At 35.5% G+C, this 27,380-nt stretch overlaps 1 protein-coding gene across 12 annotated transcripts in view; it reads left to right on the top strand.

Annotated features, from left to right (window-relative positions):
* The window catches only part of LCORL (ligand dependent nuclear receptor corepressor like), a 179,136-nt gene that overhangs the window by 29,607 nt on the left and 122,149 nt on the right, over positions 1–27,380 (top strand). For all 12 annotated transcript variants that reach the window (XM_019962498.2, XM_070791198.1, XM_070791199.1 and 9 more), the window contains one exon: positions 21,183–21,248. In XM_019962498.2, coding sequence (XP_019818057.2) covers positions 21,183–21,248 — 66 coding nt within the window. The remainder of the gene's footprint in view (positions 1–21,182; positions 21,249–27,380) is intronic.

Genomic DNA, 27,380 nt, shown 5'->3' with positions numbered 1-27,380 from the left:
CTGAAGGAGATCAGCCCTGGGATTTCTTTGGAAGGAATGATGCTAAAGCTGAAACTCCAGTACTTTGGCTACCTCATGCGAAGAGTTGACTCACTGGAAAAGACTCTGATGCTGGGAGGGATTGGGGGCAGGAGGAGAAGGGGACGACAGAGGATGAGATGGCTGGATGGCATCACTGACTCGATGGACGTGAGTCTGGGTGAACTCCGGGAGTTGGTGATGGACAGGGAGGCCTGGCGTGCTGCGATTCATGGGGTCGCAAAGTGTCGGACGCGACTGAACTGAACTGAACTGATTCTTCAGTAATTCCGTTTGACTGGTTTTTTTCCATTTGTTGCGTAAATTAGAGAATAATTAAGACGTTCTTTGAGTTTTTCTCTTCTAGTGGTGGCTCAGCCAGTAAAGAATTTGTTTGCAATGCGGGAGACCTGGGTTCCATCCCTGGACTTGTAAGATTCCTTGGAGAAGGGAACAGCTACCCACTCCAGTGTTCTTGCCTGGAGAATTTCATGGACAGAGGAGCCTGGCAGGCTGCAGTCCGTGGGGTTGCAAAGAGTCGGACACGAGTGAACAACTTTCACTCAGCCAGATTTTTCTCTTCTAGTGTCTATTCAGACATGTTGAACCTAGTTCCCTTAATGCTGAGTTTCAAATCAGCCTTGGCACTATTTTTGGACTGGACAGTTCTTTACTGTGTGGAGGTGTCCTGTGTATTGTAGGGTGTTTAGCAGCATCCTTAAAACCAGTAGATAGCAGTAGTTCCATTTATTTGCATGTTTGGGGATTAGGGAGATTTTAGGACCTTGTAATGGAGAAACTTTTTTTATTTTATTTTTTTAACTTTACAATCTTGTATTGGTTTTGCCATATATCAACATGAATCCGCCACAGGTATACACGTGTTCCCCATCCTGAACTTTTAGTACTTGAGTTACCACATTGAGTTACCACAGTCCTTAAGTTGGAGAAGAAAATGTTTCAGAAAGAACAGAATAGTAATAAAGTGCTTCAGAAAGAAGTGAAAGTGTTAGTCACGCCTGACTCTTTGCAACACCATAGACTGTAGTCCGCCATGCTCCTCTGTCCATGGAATTCTCTAGACAAGAATACTGGGAGCCATTGCCTCCTCCAGGAGATCTTCCTGACCCAGGGATGGAACCCAGGTCTCCTGCATTGCAGGCAGATTCTTTGAAGCTAAAGTGTCCTAGAGTCCAAGAAATAGAAAAAGCACTAAGTTAAGCAAGACATAATAAGGGTTCCTCTTAGAACGAGATAGATGTAAATAAATGGTTGTGAATTCCAGAAAGATACTTAATGGGACAAAGATAATTATTATTAAGTTTTTAACTTATAGATTGGGCTGTGTTTTAAAAATTGTTTGAGAATAAATGCCTTTGTTCTCAGAGTGTAATTTTTCTCTCAAACATGTATTCAACAAATATATGAATGCCTTATATGGGCCAGATTCTAGCGCTGTCATAGCAAGCAAAATGACATGGTCCCTTCCTTTTTGGAGCTTATACAATTTTGTGGCATTTATCAAATAAAAATATCAAGATTTATTTGTGTTTTGTTTTTTTTTTTCTTTCTTTCTTTTCCTGTCAGTCTTCTTCCACAGGTTTGAGCTTAGAGCAGAATTCTTATCTCTTTTTACTCACTGATGTCACCTTGTAGAACACCTGGTAGACATGCAAATATTTGTTAAATGAATAATTGATTAGTTGGTAAGCTACATTAAAAATTATACATGATTAATCAGAATTGTGATAGTGCTCCAAGGAAAGTACTATATAATATAAAGCATGTAACAATGGGTCTGGTCTAAGCTAAAGTCAGATTAGATTATATGAACTTTAAATCTGAGGCAGTGATTCTCCCCCATTTCCCCCAGCTTTATTGTGGTATAATTGACAAATGTGTATATTTGAAGTATACAGTGTGATGATTGGACATATGTATACTTTGTGTAGTGATTACAACAATCAGGTTAATTAACACATCTGTTATCTCACATAGTTAACTTTTTTGGTGTGTATGATGAGAAAGCTTAAAATCTACTCCCCCCCCCCTTTGGTATAAATGTAGTTTTGTTTTTTTTTAATTTTATTTTATTTTTAAACTTTACATAATTGTATTAGTTTTGCCAAATACCAAAATGAATCCGCCACAGGTATACATGTGTTCCCCATCCTGAACCCTCCTCCCTCCTCCCTCCCCATACCATCCCTCTGGGTCGTCCCAGTGCACTAGCCCCAAGCATCCAGTATCATGCATCGAACCTAGACTGGCAACTCGTTTCTTACATGGTATTTTACATGTTTCAATGTCATTCTCCCAAATCTTCTTTCTTAGCAAATTTCAAGTATGCAACACAATATTACTGGGGCTTTCCTGGTGGCTCAGAGGTTACAGCATCTGCCTGTGATGCGGGAGACCCGGGTTCAATCCCTGGGTCTGGAAGATCCCCTGGAGAAGGATATGGCAACCCACCCCAGTATTCTTGCCTGGAGAATCCCATGGACGGAGGAGCCTGGTAGGCTACAGTCCACGGGGTCACAAAGAGTCAGAAACGACTGAGCGACTTCACTTTCTTTCTTTCATAGTCATGATGCTGTATACATTAGATCCCCAGAGCTTATTCATCTTACAGTGGAATGTGTATACTCTTTGATTAACAGTGCTCCATCTCTACTTAACACTCCCGTCCCTGGTAACCACTGTTCCACCCTCTCTTTCTCTGAGTTTGATTTTCTTTTATTTTCCAAATTCCACATATAAGGGAGATCATCCAGTTTGTTTTTGTCTAGCTAATTTTACTTAGCACAATGTCCTTAGATTCATCCATGTCATTGCAGAATTTCCTTCTTTTCATGACTGAATAATATTCCATTGCTGATCCATGTCATGTCACATCTTCTTTATCTGTTCATCTACTGATGGACACATAGATTGTTTCCTTAGTACATTTGGCCGCTGTAAGCAATGCTGCAATGAACACACAGATTCACATATTTTCTTGAGAGAGTGATTTTTGTTTCCTTTCAATATATACCCAGAAGGGGAACTGCTGGATCATATGTTCTGTTTTTAATTTTTTGAGGCCCCTCCATCCTGTTTTCCATAGTGGATGCACCAGTTTACATTCCCACCAATAGTACACAAGGGTTCCCTTTTCTCCACACCCTCCCCAACACTTATATTTTGTCTCTTTGATGACAGCCATCCTAACAGGAGGCTTCTCAGGTGGTGCTAGTGCTAAAGAACCTGCCTGCCAATTCAGGAGACATGAGAGACATAGATTCGATCTCTGGGTTGGGAAGATCCCCTGGAGGAGATCATGGCAGCCCACTCCAGTATTTTTTCCTGGAGAATCCCATGGACAGAGGAGCCTGGTGGGCTACAGTCCATGGTGTCGCACAGAGTCAGACATGACTGAAGTGGCTTAGCACATTCTAACACATGTGTGGTGATATCTCATTGTGGTTTTGATTTACATTTCCCTGATGATTATTGATACTTAGTACCTTTCATGGTCATGTAGTCATTTGTGTATATCTTTGGAGAAATGTCTGTTCAGTTCTTCTGTCCACTTTTTAATCAGATTGTTTTTTGCAGTTGAATTATGTGAGTTCTCTATTTTGGATATTAACCTCTTCTCAGGTATGTTGTTTGTGAATATTTTTATAGATTGCTTGGTCATTGTTGATTTTCATTGCTGTGCAGAGCAAGGTTTGATGTAGTCCCACTTGTTTATTTTTACATTTGTTTTCCTGTGCTTTTGGTATTATATCTAAAAAAAATTGCTGCCAACACCAATGTCAAGGAGCTTTTCCGCTGTGTTTTCTTCTAGGGGTTTTAGGGTTTCAGTGATTTTTTTTTTTTTTTTTTTAACCAAGATTTTAGGAATATGTAGGCGTTATCTAGACATATTTTGAAGGCAAGAATGGGGGGTTGGAATGTGTTGTAGGCTGAATTCCTGAGTTGGGATACAGTATGGCTTTTTTTAGGGTTTGAGTGTTGGCAGGCTTGGAGGGGGGCTTGTGGGTAGCATGGTACCAGATGACACACTAACTTTTCTTCAATTATGTACTGAAATACTGAACATTTGTAGTAAAAACAATAATATCATTATAATATTAGCAACTACAATAGAAAAACTTTTAAATTGTAATTTTAAAACATTTTGATTCTGATACTTGATGAAAAGTGGTTTCAATCAATTAGAAAATGAAACTCCATCTTCCATCTGTGTACTGAGTTTCTACCTCCAGATGTTTTTGTTTTAATTTATGCCCACATATCCAAGTTAGAATATACAAAAGTGAACTCCTTGTATAGTTACCAATCATATAAGGCAAAATTGAAAAATAAAAAAAACACTTCATGGATTTTCCATCTCAGTGAATATTTGTTCACTCAATTTCTCAAGCCAGAAATCTCACCTTAAAATGATGAAATTCTGTCACCATTTAATTATTTTTTCCATTTAATTGTATTATATGACTCAAAGGCATTCTTTTTTTTTTTTTTTTTTTCCTTAGATATACTTCTCCCTAAACTTACATTCTCGTTTTCTCTGCTGTATTTTTGCTGGTTTTCTGACCATTCTAAACCTTATTCATTTTTCCTCATGTTAGTCTGTGTGCCACTTGCTGCTTGAGTGATCTTTTCTGGATGCAAAGCTAATCCTGTCCCTTGACTACTTAAATGCCTGCCGTGGCTCATTTGGCTTTCAGGATAAAAACTAACTACTTGGCAGAATGTGGTAGGCCCTTCAGTATCCACGTCATGTGCATCTCTCCAGGCTTTTCTGTTACCCCTCTTACAAATCACATTCTTATTTTTATCATACCTTTTTTACTTCTAGACATGCTGTTTGAATTAATTGAAACTTAATAAAATTTAAAAATCAGTTTTTCATCACCTATTTGGATAGCACCAACACAGAACATTTTTGGTCATTATACAAAGTTTTGTTGGGTAGTGCTGTATTCAAGCATACAGTATTAAGCTTTCTTTTCCCTGTCTATGCATGCTGCTCTCCTTTGCTAAAGGTATAATATGCCTTTCCTTGTTTTGCCCAGCTAATTCCCATTCTTCTATTAAGACTCAATTTGGATGTCCTCATTTCTGGAAAACCTTCTCTGACACCACCTTTCCCTGTCTTTTTCACCTCCAAAGTCTGAATTCTTGCCTTTTGCTTTAATGTTCATTACATTTGAATTCAGGAGTCATATTTGAAAGCAGGATTCTAGCATATACCAAGTATTGAAATTTTGTATAAACTATAGTTTTACTCAGTACAGTTTTATACTGAATGTAGTACATGGATTTACCACCATGGAAGTAAAGAAAGAAAGAAAAGAAAGTGGAGTCATTCAGTCGTGTCGGACTCTTTGCAACCCCATGGACTTCTCCGTCCATGGGATACTGGAGTGGGTTACCATTTCCTTCTCCAGGGGATCTTCCCAACCCAGGGATCGAACCCAGGTGTCCTGCATTGGAGGCAGACCCTTTAACCTCTGATCCACCAGGGAAGCCCATGGAAGAGAGTGAGTGAAGTCACTCAGTCGTGTCTGACTCTTTGCAACCCCATGGACTATAGCCTACTATGCTCCTCCATCCATGGGATTTTCCAGGCAAGAGTACTGGAGTGGATTGCCATTGCCTTCTCCAGAGGGTTTTCCTGACCCAGGGATCAAACCCAGGTCTCCCACGTTGTAGGCAGACGCTTTGCTGTCTGAGCCACTGTGGAAGTAAAGATACACTTAAATAGATTTATCATCCCAGTACTTACTGAAGATGCACTTCATTAAATAATTGTGACCTTAGGAAAAGATAGTCAGTTGGCATGTTACATAGGTCAGAGTTTTCTCTACTTGAATGAGAATTACATACATTTAATTAGATCTTTAAAACATAGAATTGAATCTAGCAACTCAAGAATTTGAAGATATATTTACAAATAGAAAAGTATTGTATCAGATATATTTCATTATAGAAATACAGTATTAAATTTTAGCTATCAGGTCAACTTTAATAATTAGCATTAGGATAAGCAGAGTCAGGAATGCAAAGAGCATCAGAATGGGTACCTACCCTCACTCAAGTTTACAATATTGTTACTTATCAGCAAGTTTTATCGCCACTCCACTTTAGTTACCCACTACTACTCACCGTCACTTAGTATGCTCCTTCTGTAATCATTAGTTCAGGTATAACTCTATTTGACCAGGATGAGGAAGGATTAGTTTAAGCATAGTTTTAGACCTTCAGAAATGGTATTAGTGAGTCAAAGAGAATATAGGAAAGGAAAATGTGACCTTTTGTGGGGAGACTTCAAATTTTTGCCCAGAGCTTGTCTTTTGTTGTAGGACTGGGACAAAATACTAATTCTTCTTACTTATTTGTAATAGATTTGGTGACTGTATTTTCCAAACCAGAGTATCTTCTAAAGAGAGATGGGTTTTTTGTTTTGGTTTCTGTTTACTTGAGGTTTTGTTCATCTATTCAGAAATATGAGACCATCATGGAATAAGTTTGCATGCCAAATATTAGAATGCCACTATATGGCTTATGGAGACAATGGATTTCTTAAGATATTTCTGAATTCAGATATTCAAATTTAAAAGATCAAACTATCCGAACCCCAGTTACCTGAACTCAGTTTAGTTACACTTGAGTTTGGAAAGGCTTCATTGATAAAACTTAGGTCTTTAAATTGTGTGGCACAAATAAGTAAAACAGACATTTAAAGATGAACAGATAATTAATGAGGAATGGTTTGATTAGGGATACTTTCTTAGATGACCTAGGCTTTAGTAAACAAAAGAAGGAATGAAAAATGAAAAGTAGAGGTCTTTAGAGGAAAAGAAAAAGGACTGAACATTGTTTGTGAAATAGTGCTGAGACAGGGTAAGAACACCTGACCAGAATAGAAGATGAGGATTGAATATAGATAGATAGATAGATAGATAGATAGATAGATGGATAGATGGTGATTTCACCTATCAGGGAAGGGATTGAGATCATGTGATGAACTCTCCTATAAAATCTCATTCATCCAAAAATACTACATTATCCTTACTTATATTAATATTTGACTTCTCATACTTTTAGTCTCAAAACCTTTTTTTTTTGAAAATAGTTTTTTTCTGTATGTATTTGTATCATACTTTTGCTTTCAAATCTTTGTTCTATTTCTGTTCAAAAGGGTTTTTATTTTTGAATTTCATGTATCAAATTTAGTATTCTACCAGCATGCAGAAAGCTGTTATCTTTCTACATCCACTGATTACTGTGACATCTGACTTTCAGTCTTCTGTATTTGCTCTAAACCCTAACATCATTCATGTTGACTTTATTTTTGATGAAGATAACCTATCAAGCTGTGTAACCTCACAGTTCATCTAGTTCTTAATAATGATTCCCACCTTTCTCTGCTTCAGAAATCATCTGTGGCATATTTAAAATTTTTTGGTGAGGTTTCTTTTTTGGCTGCCCCAGACAGCTTGCATATATGCTCACTCAGTCATGTCTGACTCTGGGGCCTCATGGACTGTAGCCCACCAGGCTCTTCTGTCCATGGGGTTTTCCAGGCAGGAATACTGGAGTGGATTCCCATTTCCTCCTTAGGGGATCTTTCTGACCCAGGGATTGAACCCGAGTCTCCAGCGTCTTCTGCATTGGCAAGAACATTCTTTACTACTGTGCCATGTGGTTTGCAGAATATTAATTCTTTGATAGGGAATTGAACCCATGCCTCCTGCAGTGAAAGTGCAGAGTCCTAACCATTGGGCTGCCAAGGAAGTCCCATTGGCCAGGTTTATTAAGGTATGATTTACAGAGTATAGTTCTGACACACTAAGAGTTGGCTAACCAACTCCTAGGCATTCAGTATATACAACAGTTCCACCATATTCAAAAGTTATTTTCTGCCCTCTGATAGTCATCTCCTTACCCACTCCCAGGCACTAGGAACCATTGATCTGATTTTGACCCTATAGTTTTGCTATTTCCAGTGTGTTATATAAACGGAATCATACAGCATGTACTTTTGATTCTAGCTTCCTTCACATAATGATATGCATTTGAGATATATTCATGTTGTTGCATGTATCAATAGTTTATTCCTTTTGCTTCATAGTGTTCTCTTATATCAGTTTATCCATTCAGCAGTGGAAGGACACTGGGTAGCTGTGAATGAAACTCTACAAAACTTGTGTACAGGTTTTTGTATGAAGATAGTTTTCATGTCTGTTGGTTAAATATCTAGCAGTAAGATTGTTGGATCATGTGGTAGTGTGTGTTTAGCTTATTCAGTTCAGTTCAGTCGCTCAGTCGTGTCCAACTCTGCGGCCCCATGAATCGCAGCATGCCAGGCCTCCCTGTCCATCACCAACTCCCGGAGTTCACTCAAACTCATGTCCATCGAGTTGGTGATGCCATCCAGCCATCTCATCCTCTGTCGTCCCTTTCTCCTCCTGCCCCCAATCCCTCCCAGCATCAGAGTCTTTTCCAATGAGTCAACTCTTCGCATGAGGTGCCCAAAGTACTGGAGTTTCAGCTTTAGCATCATTCCTTCCAAAGAACACCCAGGACTGATCTCCTTTAGAATGGACTGGATGGATCTCCTTGCAGTCCAAGGGACTCTCAAGAGTCTTCTCCAACACCACTGCTACTGCTAAGTCACTTCAGTCGTGTCCGACTCTGTGCGACCCCATAGACGGCAGCCCACCAGGCTCTCCCATCCCTGGGATTCTCCAGGCAAGGACACTGGAGTGGGTTGCCATTTCCTTCTCCAATGCATGAAAGTAAAAAGTGAAATGAAGTTGCTCAGTCGTGTCCGACTCTTAGCGACCCCATGGACTGCGGCCTACCAGGCTCCTCTGTCTATGGAATTTTCCAGGCAAGAGTACTGGAGTGGGGTGCCATTGCCAACACCACTAGAAACTGTCAAATTGTTTTCCAAAGTAGTTGTGCCACTTAGCATTCTATCCTGTAGTTTATGAGAAATCCAGTTGCTGTGCATCTTTACTAGCATGTGATATTAGCCACATGATACCTACATTCTAGTAGGTATGTAGTGACGTTTTGTTGGGTTTTTAATTTGCATATCAATGATAAATGTAAGTACTTTTCATATGCTAATTTTCCATCCCTTTGTCTTCTTTGGTGCTATGTCTTTTTTAAAAAATATTTGAGGGTTTTTTTCAAGAGTTCTTTATATTTTCTTTTTAAAAAATATTTGAGGGGTTTTTTCAAGAGTTCTTTATATTTTCTATATATAAATTCTTTATCAAATATGTTACTTGCAAAAATTTCACATATGCTGTTAACCAGTATTGCTACTATTTTTACTTTGGTCAGTTATCTTTTAGGGCAATTAAAACTGGGAAACTATGTTTTTAAAGATTAAAGTATAGTTGATTTGCATTATTGTGCTAATTTCAGGTGTACAGCAAAGTGATTCAGATGTGTGTGTGTGTTTATGTATATATTCAGATTCTTTTCCATTATAGAGTATTCCAAGATATTGAATATGGTTCCCTGTACTATACAGTAAATCCTCGTTGTTTATTTTATACATAGTAGTGTGTTTCTCTTTATCTCATACTCCTAATATATCCCTCCTCCTTTCCCCTTACCATAAATTTGTTTTCTATGTCTTTGAGTCTGTTTCTGTTTTGTAAGTAAACTTATTTGTATTATTTTAAAGATTTCATACTTAAATGACACCATGTGATATTTATCTTTCACATCTGACTTGCTTATGATTGTCTCGAGGTCCATCCATGTACTGCAAATGGCAGTATTTTATTCTTTATTCCTGTGTGTGTGTACCACATCTTTACCCATTCATCTGTTGATAGGCACATAAGTTGCTTGCCTTCTCTTGGATGTCTTAAATAGTACTGCTATGAACATCGGGGTGCATGTATCTTTTCAAACTGAGTTCTCATCTTACCCAGATATATGTCCAGGAGTAGGATTGCTGGATCATATGGTTGCTCTACTTGTTTTTTAAGGAACCTCCATACGGTTTTCCATGTGTGTGTGTGTGTTTTTTAACTGAAATTCTTTCAGCTAATATGCATTTGTGAAGGCAACCTGTATTATAGGATGAAAAATGATGTTTATATATTGAAAAAGAGGAGAAATTCTGACAGAAAACCATATAAGGTTTAGCCCCAAAGGGGAAACATGGTCTAAGTAATTAAAATGGCCACTTAGTTTTTGTTTTTTCCTCCCAGAAATGTAAGTAGTTAAGAGTTTGGATTATGGAAATATTAGTTCCTTTACTAAATCTCTTTCTTAGCAAAGTTTCTTTTTAGTATTGTTCTATCTTACCACTAATCAGGAAAATCAGTTGACTTGGAACTATAAACCAAACAATACATTTATGAACCTCACTGAATCAACCTAGAAAAACTGACTTTTGAAGGTGCTAAAGCACCTGCCAAGATGCAGCATACACAGCTTTCCAGGTTGTGTTGGCCATTTGTATGTCTTCTTTGAAGAATTGTCAGTTTAGGTCTCCTGGTCATTTTTTGATAGGGTTTTAGTTTTTTTGTTAAGTTGTATGATTTGTTTTTATATTTTGGAAATTAAGCCCTTGTCAGTCACATCATTTGCAAATATTTTCTTTCACTCTGTAGATTGTCTTTGCATTTTGTTTGTGGTTTGCTATGCAAAAGCTTTCAAGTTTGATTTGGTCCCCTCAAATGGGAAATTTTCTTTTACATTTCTTTTCATCTTTATCCTTTTGGAGGAATCTTCATTTCTTTCTGTAGATCCAAATGTCTGGGTTGTAATATATTCTGCCTGAAGAATTTTCTTTCACGTTTCTTGTAGTGCAGGTCTTCTGGTAATCTCTCAGTTTTTGTCAGTCTGAAATGTTTTTATTTCACCTTTATTTTTGAAGGATATTTTTGTTACGTACAAAATTCTGGGTTGATAGTTTCAGCACTTTCAAGGTGTCATTCCATTGTCTTCTGTGTTGCAGAGTTTTGGATGTGAAGCATGCTGTAATTCTCATCTTTCTTCTTGTGTATGTAGGGTGTTTCCAGTTCTGTTTATTATTAAGTGGAGGCCTTAGGCAAAATAAAATTAAAGAACAGGGAAGCACAGTGATTTGAAAGGACTTAACAGTTGTAGTTTTCCATAGGCATTTGTATATAATAATATAAGAGAATCCACAGGTATATTATTAAAACAATCAGAAGAGTATAATAAGTTTACTGGATATAATTTGGCTACATCCATATACCAAAAAAAAATTTTTTTCTTTTGAGTTGACATTTTTAGTTGATCATAGAAACTATAAGCAAGAGTAGCTCCAATAAATGATATGTTGAACCTTTGTTAAGAAAGTCATTGAGTGATACTAAGAATATTTTTTAAAATCATCAAATAGTAATCCTTAACACATTGTGGTATTCACTTAGGAGTAGACAAATAATGGGGAGCCTAAAAACAGATACACACAAAAAAGATTGACAAATTGTAACTAAAAAAAGTTACAAAACTTTGTGCTTCAGAAGACATCATTATGAAAGTGAAAAGACAACCCACTGACTTGTAGAAAATATTTGCAGATAGATCATATATCTGATAAGGACCCTATATCCATATGAGCTTTCGTAGCTCAATAATGAAAAGGCAAATGACCCCAACTAAAAAATAAGCAGGTACTTCTCTGGTCCAGTGGTTGAGACTCTATACTTCAAATGCAGGGGACATGGATTCGATCCTTGGTCTGGGTACTAGAATCTGCAACCAAATAAATACTTAAAAAAGAAAAATAAGCAAAGGATTTGAATAGACATTTTACTGAAGAACATATGTGAATTACCAGTAATACAGTGTGCATGCTCAGTCGTGTCTCCCTCTTTGTGACCCTGTGGACTGTAGCCCACCAGGCTCCTCTGTCCATGGAATTTTCCAGGCAAAAATACTGGAGTGGGTTGCCATTTCCTACTCCAATAAACACATAATAAGATGTTCAATATCATTAGTCACTAGGAAAATGAGATACTACTTCATACTCACCAAAATGGCTATAATTGAAAAAACAAGTGGTAAGACTGAAGAAATTACTAGTGGGAGTATAAAATGGTCTAGGCACATTGCAAAACAGTTTGGTGGTTTCCTAAAATGTTAAACATAAAAATACCATATAGCCTAGAAATTTCATTTCTGTGTGTACCTACCCAATAGAAATGAAAATATATGTCCACAAATATACATAGCAGCATTATTGACAATAAGCCAAAAAAGTGAAAACAGTCCATCAGCTATCACATGGATGTACAAATGTAGGGTGAAGTAATAATATGTGCTACAACATAAATGAACATCACAGACACTGAGATGATACCTGATGGTAGTTTTGGTTTGTATTTCTCTAATAATGAGCTATGTTGAGCATTGTTTCATGTGTTTATTGACCATCTATATGTCTGCTTTGAAGAAATATCTATTTAGGTCTTCTACCCATTTTTTGATTGGTTGTTTTTCTTTTTTATATTGAGTTGCATGAGCTGCTGGTATACTTTGGAGATTAATCCTTTGTCAGTTGCTTTGCGAATATTTTCTCCCATTTTGAGGGTTGTCTTTTAGTCTGCTTTATGGTTTTCTTTGGTGCGCAAAAGCTCTTACAGGACTTTAGAACAAGGATAAAGAGGACCATTTTATTATAATAATGAAATCAATTCACAAAGGAGACATAAGGTTAAAAAAATATGCATCTAATATCAGAGATTCAAAATATATGACACAAAAACTGATAGAACTTAGAGGAGAAAGATTAGAAAACCAATAGAAATATAGAAGACTGAAAGAACATTTTGTCAGCTGGGCCTAAAGGACATTTATAGTACATGCCCCCTAACAACTGCAAATACACATTCTTTTCAAGTGTTCATGGAATATTCACCAACATAGTATATCATATACTACCTGGAAATCAAGTGTCAATAAATTTAAAATGATTGTAACCTAACAAAGCATGTTTTTTGAACACAAGGAATTCAATTGGGATTCAGTAACAGATTTCTGGAAAATTCCCAAATATTTAGAAATTAAACAGTACATGATATAACCTGGGCACATAAGGCACCATAAGCGAAATTACAAACATTTTTAACTGAATGAAAATGGAAAGATAATTTATCAGAGTTTATGAGATTTATCTAAAGTAGTGAGTAAGGAGAAATGTATAGTTTCAGATGCTTTTATTAGAAAAGGACAAAAGTCACTTATCAGTATTCTAAGCTTTTACCTTAATAACCTAGAAAGATAAGTGCAAAGATAATAAAGCAAAAAGTAATTATAGGGAAGACTATAATAAAGATAGGGTAGAATAAAACAACATAGAAAAAGATGGACAATAAAATTATTGAAACCACAAGTGGTATTTTGAAAAAAATCAGTAAAATTGCTAAAATTTTGGCCAGAGTGATCAATAAAAAAGTAGAGCAGGTAATTAAACTGATACAGAAAATGAAAGAGGGATATCACTGCAGATTGTACAGACACTAAAAGGGTAGTATGAAAATCTTTTGCACAATTTTAGATGAATAAATTATAAGATACAAACAGCCAAAACTGATCAATTAAGAAATATATAACTTGAATAGGTTTCTGTTGAATTAAAAAGCAGCATTCATAATGTAAAACTTTGCTGAAAAGAAACTCCAGGTCTGGTTTCCAGTTAGTGAATAGATACTACTCCATACAAACTCAGAAAATAGAAGAGGATGGTTCATTTCCCAGTTTGCTTTATGAAGCAAGTATAACTCTGTTGCCATAACAAAATAAAGACATTTCTATAGAAAGAATGCTTAAAATCATTATTCATTAAGAAATTGCAAATTACTACCACAATTGTACGCCCATACATATTTATTAGAGTGGCTAAAGTTAGAAAGATTGACAGTGCTAAATGTTGATAAGGATGTGGTGCAACTGACTCTCTCACATATTACTGTGGTGGGAATGTCAAAGAATACAGCTGTTTTGCAAAATAGCTGTTCAGTTCCTTAAAGTATTAACAATCAAAAAAATCTTACCACTCAGCCCAGAAATAACATTTTATTCAAGAGAAATGATAATGTTTATTCACAAAGACTTTCAAACACTCAAATGTCCATCAACATGAGACTTAATAAATAAGTTGTCCTATATCCATAGAAAGTAAAAGTACTGTTAATATATGCAACAGTGTGGATAAATCTCATTAACAGGTTGCTGAACAAAAGAAGCTAGACTCAAAACAATATATGCTCTGATTCCATTTATATGCAGCTATAGAAAAGACAGGTCTAATGTATAATGACAGAAAATAGGGCTTTGGGTTGTTCCAGAAAATTTACTCAGATGGTGCAAAGATACTATTTGAGTTGATAGAAATATTCTATGCTTGATTATGTTTTTAGTTAAATGAGAGTATGCATTTATCAACACTTATTGAACTTTATTTTTAAAAATTGGTGCATAGTATTGTATGACAATTTTATCTTTATAAAATCGACTAAAAAAGAGGATGTGTTTGTCAGTTGATTGCACAATAGATGGAATTTGTGAAGTGGAATATATATATAGTAGAAGAAATTAACCAAATGCAGTTAAGAAAAGAGAAAGAAAAGTAAAATATAGGAGGGAGAGATAGCAGCATGAAAGTATATTGAAGTATATTGTGAGAACAACTTAGATACTTTTGATGGGAGTCTTAGGAAAGGTGTTAACAACAGGAATTCAGTAAAGGAGATACTTAAGGCAGAGGGAAAATATTCCTAGATCATACTCTGAGATATGATACATAATGAAGAGCAGAGACAGTGGTAAATGTGTGTGCAAACATAAAAGAACATAATGTTTAGTGAAATATATAGAACAATAGCATAAATTGGAAGGAGGTCTAATCATGGAAGGATGAGTAAGGATCTGATTAATGTTAGACCTATATCCTAATTTCTGGGATAACATCAAAAAGTATGAAAATAGAAGGCATAATTTTCATACTGATAGAGGAAAAAGAAAATTAAGTGATATTCAGTAAATTCCAAAGTTTGCAAGAGAGGTGAAAAATAGAAGCTTGATACAATAGAACAAAAACAGATAAGGAATTTAAAGTTAGATATAAACTCTTTTTAAATTACTGAATTTTGGCAAAATGTCATAGTATTTTTTTAAAAATAGAAATTACATATTATTTAATGATACAGAAAGGTTGTAAAGAAATAATTGAAAAAGACATTAGGGAGACAAATGCAAAAATCATTACTAGAAATAAAAAGGTTTGCTTCATAATTATATAAAGTTCTGTTCACCAGGATGATATAACAATTATAAAATTATAAGGACTTTATAACATGGCGTCAAAAACTTGTAAAGCTGAATTTTGAAGAAATACAAAAGCAATAGACAAAGCCACAATTTCATAGAAGATTGTACTTACTTTTCTCAACAATTGATAGAAAAAAACAGGCATGAAAACCCAAAACTGTATAAGGTTGATTAAAAAGCACAATGCTGCATCCAACAGTTTTAGAATACACATTCTTTTCAAGCATATGTAGAGAATTTTCAAAAATTATGTGTTGACCATAAAAACAATCTCAGAAAATTTCAAAGGATTGAAATCATGTTGGACATTTTCCTTTACTACAGTATAATTAAGTTAGATATTTATGAAAAGGGTACACTGTATGTTTGAAATCTAAAAAGAAGATAATGGAAATTAGGAAATATTTAGATTGAATGATAAGAAAATATGACATACTAAAAGTTGTGGAATGCAGCTTATTAGATGAAAATCAACAACTTTAAATGCATATGTTAGAGAAAAAGGCTGAAAGTTAGCTAAAATCCATTTCAAGAAGAAAAAATAAGAGCAAAATAAAGGGGGGGGTGGAAATAAAAACAGAAACAGGAATTAATGGGTAAGAAAACAAACATGCAATAGAGAGGATCAAGGAGTCAAAAAAGAATTCTTTCTAAATATTAAAAAAAGAGAAACTTAATAAGCTCAGCTGAAGAAAAAGAAAAATAAGTAATCAATATGTGGAATGAGAAGCAAAAAGGACATGACTGCCAATACTGTTGACATTAAGATAGAAACATACAAGGCAATATCTTATGCAAATAAATTGGAAAATATAGTTGAAATGGGCAAGTTCCCAGAAAACTATGACTAATGTAAGAAACAGAATTTGTGAATAGTCCTTTATCATAGCCTGTCCCCAACCTTTCTGGCACCTGGGACCCATTTCATGGAAGACAATTTTTCTATGGATGGGGCTGGGGTGGAGTGAATGGTTTCAGAGTGATTAAGTGAATTACATTTATTGTGCACTTTTTTTCTGTTATTGTTGCATTGTGCTATCTAATGAAATAATTATACAGCTCACCATAATGCAGAATCAGTGGGAGCCCTGAGCTTGTTTTCCTGAGCTCAGTTGATAATGTGAGTGAGTGATGGGTAACAGCTATAAATACAGATGAAGCTTTGCTCACTCACCCACCCGGCCACTCACCTCCTGCTGTGTGGCCTGGTTCCTAACAGGCCATGAACTGGTAGAGGTCCATTGTCCAAGGGTTGGGGACCCCTGCTTTAACAGTGAAATAAATTTGATCAGTGGTGAGTGCTTCAGAAAGACTTTATTCCCAGTTGACATTCCTGGCATATTAAATGCTCAAGCAAGGCATCCTGTATTTCTTAATATTTTCTCAGAGAAGAGGAAAAGAAAGGACATTGCCACTCATTTTATGAGAGTAGCATAACATTCATATAAATTCTTGATCAAGTACAAAAGAAATTTACATACCAGGCTCATTAGTGACTATAGATGCCAAAATTTGAAAAGGCTAATCAAGAAACCAGCAAATATATCTCATGATAATGTTGGATTTTCCCAAGAATGGGAGTTTTATTCAATGTAATTCACTGTATCACTATATTAAGAGATTTAAGAAAGAATGACATGGTTATTTCAATAAATTCAAAATAAATTTGGTGAAAAGTGAAAGTGTTATTTACTCAGTCATGTCCAACTCTTTGCGACCCCATGGACTGTGGTCTACAAGGCTCCTTTGTCCATGAAATTCTTCAGGCAAGAATACTGGAATGAGTTGCTATTTGCTTCTCCAGGGGATCTTCCTGACCCAGGAATCAAACCCAGATCTCATGCATTGCAGGTAAATTCTTTACTGTCTGAGCCACCAGGAAAGTCATAGATTTTAAGAATTTAATTTGGAAAGTGAAAGTGTTAGTTTCTCAGTCATGTCCAGCTCTTTGCAACCCTATGGACTGTAGCTCGCCAGGCTCCTCTGTTCATCAAATTCTTCAGGCAAGAATACTGGGGTGGGTTGCCATTCCCTTCTCTAGGGGATCTTCCTGACCCAGGGATCAAACCCTGGTCTCCTGCATTGTAGGCAGATTCTTTACCATCTATAGGTAAAGTCAAATTTGGTACTCACCTGTAAAAAATGAGAAAGAAAGAAATTTTGTCATTTGTGACAAGGTGGATGGACTTAGAAGGTATTGTGGTTTGTGAAATGAATCAGACAGAGCAAGACAAATACTGTATCTTTTCACTTATAAATGAAATCTAAAAACTAAAACTAATTTAATTGATCACTGACAAATATAGCAAAACAGAAACAGACTTACAGATAGAACAAACTAGTAGTTACCAGAGGGAAGAGGAGTGAAAGAATGGGCAAAGTATGTGAAAGGGATTGAGAGGTACAGACTACTAGGTATGAAATAAATAAGTTATAGGATTGTAATCTACGGCACAAGGAATATAGTCAGTATTTTATAATAGCTTTATATGGAGTGTAGCCTATAAAAATACTGAATTACTGTGTTATATACCTGGAATACAATATTTTAAATCAAATATAAACTGATTGATTGATTTGATAAAATTCAGTATCTTTGCATGGCAGGAAAACCCTCCTAGCAAGCTAGACATGGAATGAACTTCCTTAGTGTGATAAGCAGTATTTCTATTAAAACAACAAACATACTTATTAATAATAAAACTTGGAATGCTTTCCCATTTGGATTGGGTGTAAGTCAACAATGCTCACTGCCACCACCAATTTTCAACATCATATTGAGGTCCTAGATAAGACAGTGAAGCAAGAGCCAGAAAAAAAAAATCTGTAAGGATTAAAAAAGAAAAAAAAAACAAAACCTACCATTATCTATCTAAAAGATGCTTGCTCCTTGGAAGAAAGGTTATGACCAACCTAGATAGCATATTGAAAAGCAGAGACATTACTTTGCCAACAAAGGTCCGTCTAGTCAAGGCTACGGTTTTTCCAGTGGTCATATATGGATGTGAGAGTTGGACTGTGAAGAAGGCTGAGCACCGAAGAATTGATGCTTTTGAACTGTGGTGTTGGAGAAGACTCTTGAGAGTCCCTTGGACTACAAGGAGATCCAACCAGTCCATTCTGAAGGAGATCAGCCCTGGGATTTCTTTGGAAGGAATGATGCTAAAGCTGAAACTCCAGTACTTTGAGCACCTCATGCGAAGAGTTGACTCATTGGAAAAGACTCTGATGCTGGGAGGGATTGGGGGCAAGAGGAGAAGGGGACGACAGAGGATGAGATGGCTGGATGGCATCACTGACTCGATGGACATGAGTCTGAGTGAACTCTGGGAGTTGGTGATGGACAGGGAGGCCTGGCGTGCTGCAATTCATGGGGTCGCAAAGAGTCGGACACGACTGAGCGAGTGAACTGAACTCACCATTATCTATAGATGATATATTTGTGTATGTAGAGCAGTAGTCATGTATGAATGGAAGAGTTGGACTATAAAGAAAGCTGAGTACCGAAGAATTGATGCTTTTGAACTGTGGTGTTGGAGGAGACTCTTGAGAGTCCCTTGGACTGCGAGGAGCTCAAACCAGTCAATCCTAATCAGCCCTGAATATTCATTGGAAGGACTGATGTTGAAGTTGAAACTCCAATACTTTGGCCACCTGTTGTGAAGAACTGACTCATTGGAAAAGACCCTGATGCTGGGAAGGGTTGAAGGCAGGAGAAGAAGGGGATGGCAGAGGATGAGATGACTGGATGGCATCACTGACTCAATGGACATGAGTTTGAGTAAACTCTGGGAGTTGGTGATGGACAGGGAAGCCTGGCATGCTGCAGTCCATGGGGTCGCAAAGAGTCGGACACGGCTGAGCGACTGAGCTGAACTGAAGAGCATTTCCAGATAAATTATTATAATTAGAGTTCAGCAATGTCTTCAGATGCAGTCAATATACAAACATCAATTGTGTTTCTATAAGCACACAAAAAAACAAAACTTTTAAACTAAAGGTATCATTTAATTTAGCACCAATCCTATGCAATATGAATAAATCTTAGCAGGCTATATGTATAAGACCTTGGTCTTATCTTTTGAAGAGTTGGGAAACCTAGTAGAACAGGAATGTAAGTCCCTGTTTGCTTTCTTTTCAGACTTAAATCTAGGAAATAGTCATTGTTTAAATTCAGTATGCTTATCTAGGGAGCGCCTATACAGTTTGTCCAAAATACCACAGAATAGTATCCTAAAGTAGTTGTTTGCAGTATTACTTTTGGAGTAAATTGATCACAGAAAATGAATATCTTGTTAATAGAGATTTGGGGGTTGTTTCATCTGAATCTTTGTCTAATAGTAAGTCTTTTCTGTAAGCATTCTTGAAAGCATTCTTGGGAGTTCATTCACTTTTCTACCTGAACTTTCCACTGTGGGAACTAGCTCTGAATCATTTCACAGAAATTTTATTAAAGTACGTATTTACCAAGTATCATGGTAGCTACCTACCTTATTTGGTAAAATTTAAGACATTAGTTCTAAGATGCATTGTTTCTTCATAGTCTACTAAATTAAACAATGTTGTCACTTTTTGACTGACATCATTGATTTTAACATGCATCTTGATTATAGAGGTTTTTGTTTTTTAAAAACATTTTATGATTTATGAAACATTCCTATAGAAATATTTCTACTGTTTTATAGTTTAAAAATAACTACATAGAAAATCTACTTTATAGTTCATTTTTCAGGTCTATCATACTGTGTTTAGTTTTTTTCCTTCATAATTTAAACATCCTTAAAGTAGTTACTTTTCTTGTTTTCCCAGTTATTTTGCCATCCTGCCCATTTTCCTCTGGATGTCTTATAGTTTGTCAGTAACCTTCTTAATACTGAATATGATACAGACTTCAAAAAGAAAATTATAAAATCTTAGTATATTCAGAAAGTAGTATACTCTATGAATTCATGAACTAGAGTTTTGTTAATAAGATTTTCAGTAATTTTTTCCTTAAAACGAGGCAAGATTGTTTTTTAATTTTTGCAAGTAGGTTTAAATTGTAAGAATTTAAATTGTACGTTTAAACTTTTCCCTTAAAAAAAGGCAGAATTGTTTTATTTTGTGTAAGTAGGTTTAAATTGTAAGAAATTGCAAGAATTTCTCCCTATTGACACTCATTTACTCACTTATAAAATTGAAGTTAAAGATGCTACTTTTTAAAAAGTTAACATTTTTTCGTAACCAGTATAAACAGGATTGTAATTCATGTATTTTCCAATTATTCTTTTCCTCTCTACAAAGTCATTGCAAAACAAACCTGCCCATTATTTTAACCTGGGAATGTTTCAAAATGACAAAGAAGTTTACTTGTTTTAGAAGTGAATATTTACATTTGAATATTTATATACATACATATTTTTACAGTCGTAATTCCTGGTAGTGATTGTGTGACTTTTTACTGTTTTACATATTCCCAGTTCAGGTTAATTCATCTAAAGGGAAAATGACACCTCATAGTATGTTAAAATTATCAGATTCATGTAGAGTGTGGCTTCCCAGGTGGCACAGTGGTAAAGAATCCACCTGCCATTGCAGGAGACACAAGAGACATGGGTTTGATCCCTAGGTTGGAAAAATCGCCCTAGAGTAGGAAATGGCAACTCACTGTAGTATTCTTGCCTGGAAAATTCCATGGAGAGAGGAGTCTGGTGGGCTACTGTCCAATAGAGTCACAGAATCAGATGTAACTGAGCGTGTGCGCATTCACACACACACACACATTCACTCTCACGTAGAGTGTATGGATAAGCTTTTTTAGTAGCTAATATACTTTTCTCTCTTTAATAACACAGGTTTTGAGAGTATTTTAGAAGGGCTTTATGGACCACGGCTACGAAGAGACCTCAGTTTATTTGAAGGTAATACTTCTTAAATTTTATTTTAAAATTTTAATCTTCAGTTCATTTTACAAGTGAAAAATAGTTTTTTTATACTAGCTTTATATTAAAATGAATTTGTGATCTTGTTTAATTAGAAAATACTTTAAAATAAATGAGCCAAATATTATTTCTGTTATTACATAATGTTATTAATATTGTAACTTTAGTACGCTATTTTAGTACAAAATAGAAAACAAAGCTTGGTTTTTAGCTTAATGATAAAATTTAACTTTTGTTATTTTAAACATTATGTTCCCTGACTTATTCTTAAAGAGAACTCAAAGGGGTTGAATTAGATGAATATCTCTTATTACTTATGATATAGGCAGCCTGGAACTCAGATTGTTACTCTGAGATATCCTGCTGTGTGTGTTCAGAGTTTTAATACTGTTTGTTGTTTATTATAGGCTTCTCTTCCAAACACTTTAGCAGAAATCCTGGTAGAAAATTTTGATCTATGCTATAATTGCTGTGATATAGTTTAGTTTTTTTATTTCTTGCCTGGAAACAGAGCATTATGAGAGGACATTTTTGTAGACCTTGAAATTTTATAGTATAGCTCATTCACAAAATGGGCAATGTTAGTGTAGATTTTCTTGTTCGGTTTTGATATAATTCTTTCTGAATCTCTTACCTGTTCAGTTTTATATGCTAACTCTGTTACCTTCTGTTCTCCTGGTACTTCCCATTCTACAAAGACCCAAGGTATTTTGTGCGAATAAATCTTTTGAGTTGAGGGAGAGATAGTGATGTTAGGAGCAATCAAAAGTTTCCACTCATCCTCTGTCTCTCTCTCTCATTTTTTTATGCTGAGCAGAATAATTTAATTATGAACCATAGAGCTGAAATCTGTATCAAAGACCATTTGTGCCAACCACCATGTTCAGTCAGATGAATGATACCCATGCAGAACATGACTTTTAGGATGAAGACTGAAAACTGCCTGTTCTAGTGTTTTTTTTTTGTTGTTGTTGTTCTAGTGTTTTATTATTCTTATGGCTAAAACCTTTTTCTATCTTTATTCATTTCTTATTTCATTTATCATAGTTTAATACTGCATTAAATATTTTTACCTGATGTATTATTTATAAGCAAAACTGGTTTTATTTTCACTTATTTTTCTGAGCATAAAGGAAAAAAATCTTAAAAAGCAAATATTTAACATATGTTTGGTATTTCTTCAACCTTTCTTTTTAAACCTGCTGTCCTTGTTCAGATCAGAAACAGCATTATACTTAATTGCCTACTGATAACCCAAGATGCAACTTGTAACTTTTAAGCGTCTTGCTTCCCGAATTTTAATTTATCTTTATATAATTACATAGGTATATATTTATGTTCCTTCAGAAATTAGTTGTTTAGTGTATAAAGGGCAGAATGTCCTAATGAAATAAAGTCTTGTATTTTGTTTTAGACTAGTATTTCCTTAGTATACAAGTAACCCATGTTCATTTTTAGAAATTAGAAAATACAAATAAATCTTAAATATACTCTTAGTTCCACAACCCCATAGATAACCTTTAACATTTGTATATAAATTTTAAATATGTTTGGAAGTAATTATTCCTCTATTAAAGTAGTTCATACTGTGTGTACAGTGTGTATAGGTTTTTGTGCTTACTGACTTTGCTCACTAGTATATCATTTAGATACATGAAGTTCTGTGTCATCATTAATGGCAGAAAAATATTACATCGTATATCTGTGATAATTAATTCGGAGAATTATACCATCCCATTTTTTCTTTTAATTCTGGCAGATCTTGTACTTTATATCCTCTTTTGTGCTTTTTTTGATGGCAGGATTTATAAAATTAACTAAGCTGTGGAACTCAGTCTTTCTCAAACACAGGCACATACTGATGTTGCCTTCTTCCAGGTTTCTTAGGTAAAAATCTTCCTTCTTTTCTTTGCATTTTTGAATTCTTAAAAAAAAAAAAAAAAGGCTTCTAATCAAAGTTGCAGACTTAAGAGGGATGATACTAATTATAGTAATAAATTTATATGTGTGCAAGGGTAAAGAAAGACAGCCGTATTATATCTTGAAGGAAAGTTACAACAGTGCTATCAAAGTGTAGAAGAGCCTTTGAAAAGGTTTGTGGAAGCTATCCACTATAGACGTCTCCAGTTTTTTTCTTATCCTCTTCTTAAATGTTTGCTTTCTTTGTTCTTATCATTGTTTAAAATGGCTTAATATTTAGATGTTAGGATTACCAAGTGTAGATATTTCTCGTTATACAAATCTGTATTCAAGAGACACATTAGATGAGTGTATGTTTTTATCTAAATTATTGGAAATCTGAACTTTTGTTATTCATTGTCCAAAACACAGGTATCAGATTAATTGGTTAGCATGGGATCCTTATATATTACTCTAAATTATTTTTTGTTATTAAATGCATAGTATTTTTAGTTTGTAATACATTTAAGTTAAATAGACTGCATTGCCAATTTGCTACTATTTTGTGGAAAAATATGTTCTAAATTTCATACTGCTACCTTAAAAGTCAACTCTGGTATACAGTATGTTTTTAATGTAAAGGTTTTTATCCTATATATTTGTATATTGAGGAGTTCATATTTTATTTCTTGAAATCTGTTCAGAGTTGCCTCCAAATTGAATGGTTTTGAAAGAAACTTTTGCGTGTTCTAATTTTTAATTTGTTGAAAACAGAGGTTCTAACTTTGTCTTCTTTGATCTCTTCTCACAACTTTTTGTCCTTCTGAGGAAAATATAACTGTTTTTTGGAGTCAAGTCTCCAAAGAAACTTTGAATATTGTGAATTTTTTTGTACCCCTTGAGAAGTTCCCTATACTCTATGCCTCTTTTCTGCCAACCCAAAACTCACTTGTTCTGCTGTCACATGACTTCTAAGCAGAAATTTACCCTTATTTTCTGCCTTAGTCCTTTCTCATGTCTTACCAGGAAACTAGTTTCTTTCATATTGATTTAAGATCGTCTGATTTACTTGCCCTGACTATGGATATTTACTAATATATGAGGAGAGTACAGTGGGCATGTGTAAAGTGGCTGATAGATCCCTTTGGTTTTTCTCTAGCTGTGCCCACATTTCAAAGAGAAATTATATCCGAGGTATGAAAGTGATTGTATGTTGGCTGGATCCAGCTTATTGTTTTTGAATGGCCTGTGAGCTAAGAATGGTTTTTATGTTTCTAAATAGTTGAAAAAAATCAAAAGAAGATTTAATATTTTGTGACATGTGGAAGCTATATGAAGTTCAAATTGAATGTCCAGTTAGTACAGTTTTATTGGGAACACCCCCTCTCATTTGTTGACATATTGTCTGTGGCTACTTTTGTACTTCAACAGTAGTTGAATGGTTCAACTCTATGACGTCCACAACCTAAAATATATTCTCTGGCTGTTTATAGTAAAGGTTTGCTAATCCATGACTTATAACATTGACCAGCATTTAATATTTTTGGCTTAATATCCTTTTCTCCCCCTAACTGTTAGCACTATGATGATTGAGCAAACAAAACTACCTTTTAGATTTATTGGGTAACATATTTTGAATACTTATTTTGTGTTAGAAACTGGGATGAGCAGTGAGGAAAGAAAAATGAATACATAGGATCTCTGCCTACTAGGAACTCATAACCTAGTATTAAATAAAAAATGAATAGTTTTGTAATATGAATTGATGATTATTTATATTAAACCAGAGAACCTAATACTATTTTATAGTTAGTTATATAAGCTATAGTAGCTTTTCTCAGTGTGTTCACAAAGACTTATCCAACTGTACAGGCATACCTCAGAGGTATTGCCAGTTCAGTTCCAGACCACTGCAGTAAAGAAGAGTAACAATAGAGTGAGTCTCATGAAATTTTGGTTTCCCAGTGCATGTAAACTTTTAGTTTTTTACAGTTGTGTTTACACTATACCGTAGTCTACTGGGTGCAATAACATTATGTCTAAAAAGACAGTGTGACTTTGTTAAAAAATACTTTATTGCTAAAATGTGCTAACCATCTCTTGAACTTTTTGCAAGTCATAATTGTTTTGCTGGTAGAGGATCTTGCATGGATGTTTATGGCTGCTGACTGATCAAGGTGGTGGTTGCTGTGGTGATATCTTAAAATAAAATAACAATGAAGTCTGCCACATTGATTGTCTCTTCCTTTCACAATTTGTATCATTCATTGCTATTTGATAGCCTATTACTCACAATAGAACTTCTTTCAAAATTGGAGTCAGTCCTCTCAAAACCTGCCATTGCTTTATCAGCTAAGTTTATATGATATTCTAAATCCTTTGTTGCCATTTCAACAATCTTCTGAGCATCTTCACTAGTAAATGCCATCTCAGAAACCACTTTCTTTGCTTATTCATGAGAAGCACCTTCTTCTTATGCTAAAGAAGTTTTATCATGAGTTTGTAATGACTCAGTCACATTTTCACATTTCACTTCTAATTCCAATTCTCTTGCCGTTTCCACCACATCTGCACCTACTTTCTCCACTGAAGTCTGGAACCCTTCAAAGTCATCCATGAGGGTTGGAATCAGCTGCTTCAAAACTCCTGTTAATGTTGATATTTTGACCTCTCCCCTTGAATCATTGATGTTTTTCATGGCAAATGGTGAATCCTTTTAAAAAATTTTCAGTTTACTTTGCCCAGATCCATCAGAGGAATCACTGTCTATGGCAACTATAACTTGATGAAACGTTTTTCTTAAATAATAAGAATTGAAAGTGGAAATGATTCCTGATCCATGAGCTGCAGAATGGTTATTGTATTAGCAGATGAGAACAACATAACTCTCATTGTATACCTCCATCGGAGCTCTTGCATGATCAGACACATTATCAATGAGCAGTCACGTTTACGGTTTGAAAGGAATTTTTTTATTCTGAATAGTAGATCTCAACAGTGAGCTTAAATCCAGTAAAGTATGTTGTCAACAGATGTGCTGTCATCCAAGCTTTGTTGTCCCATTTATAGAGCACAGTTTGGGTTTAGGATACTTAGTATTTTGGGGATGGTAAATGAGCATTGGCTTCAGCTTCAGGTTATCAGCATCAGTTGCCCCTAACAAGAGTCAGTCTGTCCTTTGAAGCTTTGAGGTCATGCATTGACTTCCCTCTTTAGCTATGAAAGTCCTAGATGGCATCTTCTTCCAATATGAGGCTGTTTCATCTATATTTAAAATCCTATTGTTTACTGTGACCATCTTCATTCATTGTCTTAGGTAGATTTTCTGGTAAGCTTGCTGTAGCTTCTACATCAGCGCTGTTGCTTCACCTTGTACTCTGATGTTATGCAGATGTCTGCCTTCCTTAAACGTCATGAACCAATCTCTGCTGCTTCAGACTTCTGTGTCTTCTTCACCTCTCTCATCTTCATTGAATTGAAGGGAATTAGGGCCTTGCTCTGGATTAGGCTTTGGCTTAAGGGAATGTCTTTGGTTTTGGTTTAAGGATACCCACTCTAGTATTCTTGGGCTTCCCTTGTTGCTGAGCTGGTAAAGAATCTGCTTGCAATGTGGGAGACCTGGGTTCGATCCCTGGGTTGAGAAGGAGAAGGGAAAGGCTACCCACTCCAGTATTCTGGCCTGGAGGATTCCATGGACTATACAGTCCAAGGGGTCACAAAGAATCGGACATGACGGAGTGACTTTACTTCTCTAAGGGAATATTGTGGCAGGCTATCCAGACCACTAGAATTTTCTTTATATTAGAAATAAGACTGTTCTGGTTTCTTATCATTTATGTGTTTACTTTTATTTTCCATTAAGAACTTTTTCTTTGCATTCACAAATTGGCTGTTTGGCATACGTGGCCCAGCCTTCAGCTATCTCAACTTTATGCTTTCCTCACTAAGCTTAATCATTTCTAGCTCTTGATTTTAAAGCGAGAGACTTTAAAGACTTAAAATCCTCGTTTCACTTGAACTTTTAGAGGTCATTGTAGGGTTATTAACTGGCCTGATTTCAATATTGTTGTGTTTCAGGGAATAAGGCCCAATGAGAGGGAGACAGATTGAGGACAGGCTATCTGGTGGTATAGTCAGAACACACACATGAAGAATATACAGTGGAAAAAAAGACAGTCTCTTCTGCAAGTGGTATTGGGAAAGTTGGACAGC

The sequence above is a fragment of the Bos indicus genome, chromosome 6 (genome assembly GCF_029378745.1).
Source record: "Bos indicus isolate NIAB-ARS_2022 breed Sahiwal x Tharparkar chromosome 6, NIAB-ARS_B.indTharparkar_mat_pri_1.0, whole genome shotgun sequence".
Taxonomy (NCBI): Eukaryota; Metazoa; Chordata; class Mammalia; order Artiodactyla; family Bovidae; genus Bos; species Bos indicus.
Note: the sequence above shows the minus strand (reverse complement) of the source record. Positions and strands in the feature narration are given on the sequence as shown.